An 8202-nucleotide genomic window follows, 5' to 3' on the forward strand; every position below is an offset into this window, starting at 1 on the left:
AATAGAGAAATTGAATACAGATAGTCCTCGACTTACAACAGTTCCCATAGTGACCATTCGAAGTTATCATGGCACTGAAAAAAGTGACTTATGACCATTTTTCACACTTATGACCGTTGCAGCATCCCCATGGTCACGTGATTTACATTCAAATGCTTGACAACTGATTCACATTTACAAGGGTTGCAGTGCCCTGTGGTCATGTTTTGCAACCTTCTTGGCAAGCAAAGTCAATGGGGAAAAGCAGATCCACTTAACAACTGTATTACCAATTTAACAACTGCAGTGATTCACTTAACAAATGTGGCAAGAAAAGTTGTAAAATGGGGCAAAATTCACTTAAGAAATTTCTCACTTGGCAACATAAATTTGGGGCTCAATTGTGGTCATACGTTGAGGATGACCTGGATAACAAAGCAAGTGTCTATTTCTTGAAAAACGTTAAAATATATGTCATCTTCTAGTTTAAAATTTAATTGCTTGAGGCCAGGGGTGGGATACGACAGGGTTAATTTACGAGCTTCCCTGCCTGCTGTGAGCCACGTGCCTGTAAATCGTCATTAGCACGCTGCGAGCTGAGAAGCTGCCTTTGAAACAGCCCTCTTTTCTTGTTTTTTTAACTGCAGCTGTGCCTCGTTCGGCAGCTGAAGTTGAAAAATCAGGAAATAAAGATCAGGTAAGAGCCCGGGTGGACGGGTGGGCAAAAACCAGTTCTATGTCTGCTGCTCTTCAGAGCTACCAGTTCTACAGAGGTGGACAGAACTGGTAGAAACCCACCCCTGCTTAAGGCTGATATGAAAGTAAAGCCTGCAGAAATATAAACAATGCCTGGCCCCAAAGCAAAAGTGGCAAAGATGATTTCTGGGAGTGGAAGTCTATGCATCTGAAGATCAGCAAGGATGAGAAACACTGCTCTGAGAACTTTAAAACTCCATGACACTTTCTAGATTCTGAGGTTTCCATGGCAGTTGCAGTGCAGTTGCTGAGCCATCAGGGGCAACTCCATGAGCCACCAGCAACAGCCTCCTCCACCCCCTCAGCCACCACCCCCTGTATTCTTCCCCTCCCTCTATGACCGTACTACCCAAAGCACTAACCTAACTGATTGTGCTCTCTGGCGGAAGCTTTTTGTGCCCTTGCGAGGGGGGGACGCAGCAGCACCAGCTGGGCCTCAACGCCCTCCACCTGGGCTTGGGTTATTTCCACTCACAAGTGAACGTTGTTGCCCTCCTCCCTGGCCAGCTGGCCTGGCTCCCATTCCTTATGAGCCTTTGCGCTTCTTCTGTCCTGCTTCAGAGAGCACTGAGGCACACCAGCAACCTCACCCAGATGGGGAAATCTGTGAGCTTGGCATCCGACTGAAAGAGTTGGAACTGCTGGCGCTCACAGGAGATGGCTCTGACCCACAGCAGTGTGAGTAACTGAAATCTGGCTGCTCATAATCTTGCTTGTTGACACCTTTGCTATCTCAAAGTATGGAAAGGGTCTACCAACTACCAGGGCTGTCTTAACGCATGGGCCTGATGGGCACTTGCCCGTGGGCCCCATATAGGGGCCCCATACTAATCTGTGTATGTTAACCCTTCAATGCACCTTGTATCATATAAATACAGCAACATATTTATTACATTTTATTGCATTTTTTAATTAATACTAACATGCAGTGATGTGTTAACCATTAAGCAGACTAAGCACATGCTTAGGGCACCAGGTTCAAAGGGGGCACCACAAAATTGAGAATATGCACCAAGATTTGTCAATTCTTAGAGCACCAGTGAACCTTAATCCGCCACTGCTAACATGAAAATACTTGTTTAATTTTATTGACCATTTACATTTTTATTGCTGTGAGTAGTTGTCGTAGGGGCCCCAGTACACTACTTTGGCCGGGGCCCATAATGCTGTTAAGATGGCCCTGCCAACTACCAAAACAGAAGATCCTTGTCTTTTTGTTTGGTTCCTATGTTGATGGAACTACAAATGAATATCTGAATGTTAGGCTGAATGTTAGTATTTTTTCCCAGTGGTCCCCAACCTTTGTGGCTTGATGGCCCAGTGGGAGAAAACAGAGGAGAAATGGGCCGCATGAGTGGCGGGCCAGTACGCACAGGTGTGCAGCTCAACTTGCATGCATGTTGGATCAGCACGTCCGCATGAGCGCACAGCTTGACTTGCACAGCTCGACTTGCACAAGTTGAGCTGCATGCAAGTGTTCACACATGCCAGTCTGCTGCTCACACAAGTCGAATAGGCCTTGGCCCAGTAATGGTCACAGCCTGGAGGTTGAGGACCCCTGACTTAAACAACAACAACAACAACAATAATAATTCCACCCAGAGTTACCATGTAGTAAGATGGGTGGCTAATAAATTTAATAAGTAGATAAATTTAATAAATAAAATAAAGATGCCTGAAGTAGTGGCCACAGCTAGTAAAAGCAATACATGGTTAATATATACACTACCAACATCTGTATACATAATTTTAAAATACAACCACTGAAATTTTCTAATACAACCACTGAATATTTTGACTAAGAAATCATATATTTGATGCTGTATGCACCCATTAGTGAAAACACCTTTTAAAGTAAGGTCTACTCATGGGTAGTCCGAGTGTAAGAGGGGAGGCAATATTCATTATGCTTCTTTCCCTTTGAAGGTTTTTGTGATCTTACACATTTATTTTAGACAGCTCGAAGGCCACATAGGAAACAGACATCAGGAAAAAAATCCCCCTTCCATTAAAAAGATCTTCTGCTGGATCTGGGCCAATTCATAAATATAGCTATATATACAGAGTCCAGGCCAATGCACTCTGAAACCAAGGACAGAAAAATGTTTTAAAAGTGATTTATTAAGGGTACGTTGCTATGGTGAGAAAGAACTTCTAAAACAACTTCTAAACTTTGTGATCTTTTCAACCAGCCTTTTCTCACCTGATGTATTCCAGAAGCCTTGCAATGCTTCTCCCATCTGTCCTAGCTAAGCCAGCTGACCTGCTGAGCATAATGCTGGACCAGGCTATTTTTATGATTCTTAATACAAATAGATAAGAGGGTTAGTCCAAGAATTTTGAGTCAATTATTTTGATGCCCAGCTGATGTAAAATACCAATTCCTAAATTGATGGGTAAAAAAATAACACTTTACAAAGCAAATCTTCATCAAAGTAATTGCAGGCGGATTATTTGAAAAGGGGAATTTATTTGTATCAATTGAAGATTGCATACTGCGTGGGCAGCTATTAAGTGTATATTTTGGCTGGAATTGTGGAGAAAATTTAGAAAGTTGGTTTTGTTGGACCTTATTGGTGATCCTTTGGGAGATTTAAGCTGTTAACCCATATTCCTAAAGTCAATCCTGTTCCATCTATAATAAAAAGGAAAGCTGGCTATAATCACTCATCCTGGAAATCTGTGAACTGCAAAAAGCTCCAGCAAACATCAGAAGCCACAAGAATAGCTTGGGGAGGGGGGTAATACTGGGTAATTTTGATGTATCATATAAAAGCATCACACCATCACTGGGCAAATGAGCTATAGAACAATACAGATAGTCCTTGACTTACATCAGTCAATTTAGTGACTATTCACATTTACAATGTGACTTATGACCATTTTTCTCACTTACGACTGTTGCAGAATGCCCATGGTCCTATGATTAAAATTCAGATGTCAATCATGGAACAAGTGGTTCATATTTATGACAGTTGCAATGTCCCGGGCCCTTGTGGTCTCCTTTTGCGATATTCTGACAAACAAAACCAATGGGGAATCCAGATTCACTTAACAACCAGGTTACTAATTTAACAAAGGCAATGATTCCCTTAACAACTCTGGCAAAATGGGGCAAACTCACTTAGCAAATGTTTCACTTAGCAACATAAATTTTGGGCTCAGTTGTGGTTGTAACTCAAAGACTACCTGTACTGTCACCAACAACAACTGCTCTATCTAGGAACAAGGGGTCTAGAATTTGCTCTATCACAAGTGTTGTGTACATTGCAAAGTACAGCAGCAGGCAAACTACTTTTCCAAGTATTAACTTTATAATAAGCTCCAAAGCTATTTCCAATGTCAGTGTGACTTTTTTAAAAATTTTATTTGCTGTTACTATGGTAGAGAATACTATGGTAGAGTTACTATGTCTTTGCAATAGCATATGTAACATGGCTAATGATAAATTCTACATTTTTCAGATAAGCTTCTGAAGGCACTGAAAGATGAAAAGACACAAGATGAAATGACAAGACTGACCCTGAAGAAACATTCACCTATATCATGAAAGCTATTCACATCTGAGCTGGGAAATTAGTTAGTATGGCAAAGCTATAGTGAGTGACATGGGGCCCATAGTCTGGCAATTGCTTCTTCGTGGACTGTTTCTACAATATTCTCATTTTGACAATAAAGTTATTTTCATCCACATTTCTTGGAGGTGGTTAATCCTGAACTAGAATTCCCAAGCAACTTTCAACTTTTCTCCAGTATTCCTCTTGATACCTAATTTAGACCTTCTTCTTCCCTGTATCCTCTACATCACTTGGTATGTGAATCAGGTCTCAATACTATTACAAAGAAAATTTCCTTGGAGTTCTCACATATTCCCATGACATATTTCTCTTTCTTCCACAGGAAATTGTGAATCCTCCTCCAATTTTCTACTTTATAGAAAGAGCTGCAAATGCATTATGCAATTCAGAATAATAATAAAGCTTGTAGAGAATTATCATTTTAAAAATGATCTTGTCCCACAAGATGGCAGTATGCTACAAAACTTCTACCTTAGTAAGCTTAAATTCACTTGTGGTTTTTTTCCAAACCTTTCTACCCAGCCATTAAAGTTAGGACTCATTTGGCACAAATATTTGACATACTATGCTATTTTCTTCATTGGCTGTTTACCTTTTGCCAAATCATTGGAATTAGAGTTCACAGCTCCTCTGCACCATCCATTTTATTCAAAATCGTTGGATTTTGGAAAAAGTTCAATGCAATAAGTATCCAATTTCAGAATCATATTAAGAATTCTAATTGCACCCTTAGATAAGGTCAGGTTAATTGTTGAGCACTTCATGGATTGTCTTCATCCCAGAAACTAAACTGTTATTATTAGGTTAAATAAATGGATGGGGGGACATTTGTGTAAGTGTGTTCAAGTAAGTGTTGATTATTGACAACTGCCTGAACTAGTTCCTGCAATTTTTTGGGCAAGGTTTTTGGGAGTGGTTGCCATTGCCACCTTTTTTCTAGGATTAAGAGAGAGTGACAGGCCCAAAGTCAACCAGCTGGATTCATACCTAATGTGGGATCAGAATTCATGGTCTGCCAATTTCTAGCCTGGTGCCTTAACCACTAGAGCAAACTGGTTCGTGGTAAGGTATTACTTTCCCACTTCTAGTTGAGTAGACTGTCAGAGTGTTTGCAGTGTGACTACTATTGTGAGACAACCCAGGAGCACAACACAGCACACACAGGCTTTGTCTTTTAACAGTGGTTTATATACAAGACTGCTATATACATACATATATACATACGTGATAGGCTCATACCAGACAAGCAATCAGTCTGCATTACTCTGCACGGAGAACTACAATGGAGACAGAACACGAGGAGAGATATGCCTTCTCATGGCTGCCTTTATATACCGTATTTGCCGGCGTATAAGACGACTTTTTGCCCTGAAAAACATGCCTCCAATTGGGGTGGTCGTCTTATATGCCGGGTCGTCTTATACGCCGGCAAATAGTAATTGGGAAGCACTGCGGCTGCCCGGGCTGAGGCACTTTTGCACACCGTGGAAGCAGATCCCGTGAAGCCGAAAGGAGCAGCCAGCCTTCTCCCAGCTCCCAGGAAGCGAGGCTCGCACCGCCCGAGCTCCGCTGAGGTATCCGGCTGGGGCTGTCAGGAGTTGTTACTGCTGGCGCGGCTCCTGGCGCCAGTCCCGCGTTGCCTCGGGAAGGGAAAGGCAAAACCAGGAGCCGCTGCTGCCATTGCAAAGCGCCGCGCGGCTCTTCCTTTTGCCTTTCCCTTCCCGAGGCAACGCGGACTGGAGCGCGCGGAGGCGCGCCAGCGGTAACTAACTCCTGACAGCCCCAGCCGGATACCTCAGCGGAGTCCGGCGGTGCGAGCTCGCTTCCTTGGGAGCTGGGAGAAGGCTGGCTGCTCCTTTCGCTTCACGGATTCGTTTCCACGGTGCACAAAAGTGCCTCAAAAAAAAAAAAGTGCAAAAGTGGAAGGCGTGCGGAAGAGGGGCGAGTATATAACAAACTATATTTTGAGTGGAAATGTTGGGGGTCGTCTTATACGCCGGGTCGTCTTATACGCCGGCATATACGGTAGATAGCTTCTTAAAGTGGTAATTATCCTGCTGACCTAACCTCAGTCTTAAAGTGGCAATACCATTCTCATTGCATCAGCATTTACAACCTTACAACAGCTGGTCAGCTATTAAATCTGCAATACTTTAACAGACTGTTTTCACTTTCAGATCTTACTGGGTTTCTCGTATATTAAAATAAAAATGGATGGGTTTTCTTACATTTTACCTCAAGCAACCAAATGCTTTTGCCTTGAGGACACATGCAGAATCTGGGGCTAATCTCTCTGAGCCCAGATGAAACCCGCAATGGATCACAGAATCATAGGACTGGAAGGGATCTTTGAAGTCTTCTAATCCAACACTTTATCCAGATGTCAGACTTTCAAGGTACATCAAACTAGAAAAGCAATGCCGTGTAGGTCAGAACTACTTTTGCAGTATTGTAAAGTGATAGTCACAGAATCTTGATTCTCCCTCCTTCCCTTTATCTTCACTTGAATTAGGAGGGGATTTGTCTGAGGCATTTACTTACTTTTTTTTACCATTAACTCATCCTCTTTTAGCAACAGCAGTAGCACTTAGATTAATACGTTACCCTTTAGTGCCTTACAGCAGGGGTCTCCAACCTTGGCAACTTTAAGACTTGTGAACTTCAACTCCCAGAAGCTGGCTGAGGAATTCTGGGAGTTGAAGTCCACAAGTCTTAAAGTTGCCACGGTTGGAGACCCCTGCTTTACAGCACTCTTTTACAATGCCCCTAACAATCAGGGTCCTCATTTTACCGATCTTGGAAGGATGAAAGGCTGAGGCAACCTCAAGCCCCATCAGGAGCTAACTCTAGGCAGTGGACAGAGTTAGAATGCAATACTGCATTCTAACCGCTGCGCCACCAGGGCTCCTTTTATGTGACTGTTGCATTGGTAGCTGTTCTTTGTTCTGTTCCTCAATGTCATTATTTCCTCCCCCTACACAAGACAAGAAGACTCAGACCATCCTAGGGAAATGGCTGTCCAACCCTTAACTGAAAACCTTCTGTGATGGAGCTCTCATGACTCCAGGAGAAAAGTTGTTCCACGGCTTCCTAGTTTAATAACTGTTATGATCATGCCCCATGGTCTTTCACTTAGTCCCTAATTTTAAGAGAATTATACATAACTGCTCAGAAAGGAGAAGATAAATATCCATTCTCTTCCCCTACCCACCCTGCTCCGGCCAATCAGTATCTCGGCGACAATTGATACATATTGTGATACAAAATTTTCTGAAACAACCTATTAATCTGTACTGCAATTGAAGGAAGGGCATTGGCAGAAAATTAAGGAAACATTTAAGGAAGTATCTGGAACCCACTTGTTTCATTTTTAGGATTCCTGAAATTCTATTTTTCTTTTGTTAAATTCTGTACCAAGCTATTACTGTTAAGACGCCGAGATTAACTCTTTCAGGCATAATATGTCTATGGTGATATTTTGTACCTTCTTCCTTCCACTGGATGCAATAAGTCTTCTACTTCGGAAATCTGATACTATTTTGGCTCCTGGGTGATGCGAAGAATTAAATATAAAAACTTTTAAGAGACAAAGAAGTTTTGAATTCAGCATATTGCCATAAAAACAGATGGGTTTTGAAAATTGGATTGTTCTACTGTTCATACTCCTGCTTTAAAAAAAAAAAAAAAACTCCTATGCTTAGAATGTTTAGAATGTTATTACATAACTCAACATTGTCTCTGTTAATAGAAGTGTTAGAGAAGAATATATTTTTCACTGTAAAGTTAATAACCTGACATTTGGGGTTATTTCATAATCAAAAATTACCACAAATATATTTTAGAAAAATGAACATGCAGTCTTCATTATGTTCAATGTTCTTAAATAATA

The 8202-nt window shown here is 41.7% G+C and overlaps 1 protein-coding gene across 1 annotated transcript; it reads left to right on the plus strand.

The window, feature by feature from the left end:
- Nucleotides 1-1004: 1004 nt before the first annotated feature.
- On the plus strand, nt 1005-4285 carry C1H11orf91 (chromosome 1 C11orf91 homolog). The gene is made up of 2 exons (XM_026664636.1): nt 1005-1413; nt 4200-4285. The coding sequence occupies exons 1-2, from the start codon at nt 1005-1007 to the stop codon at nt 4283-4285; spliced, it is 495 nt and encodes a 164-aa protein (XP_026520421.1).
- The last annotated feature ends 3917 nt before the right edge of the window (nt 4286-8202 follow it).

This window comes from Notechis scutatus, chromosome 1 (assembly GCF_049901735.1).
Source record: "Notechis scutatus isolate UNSWTSFEM ecotype Mainland chromosome 1, rNotScu1.2, whole genome shotgun sequence".
Classification (NCBI taxonomy): domain Eukaryota; kingdom Metazoa; phylum Chordata; class Lepidosauria; order Squamata; family Elapidae; genus Notechis; species Notechis scutatus.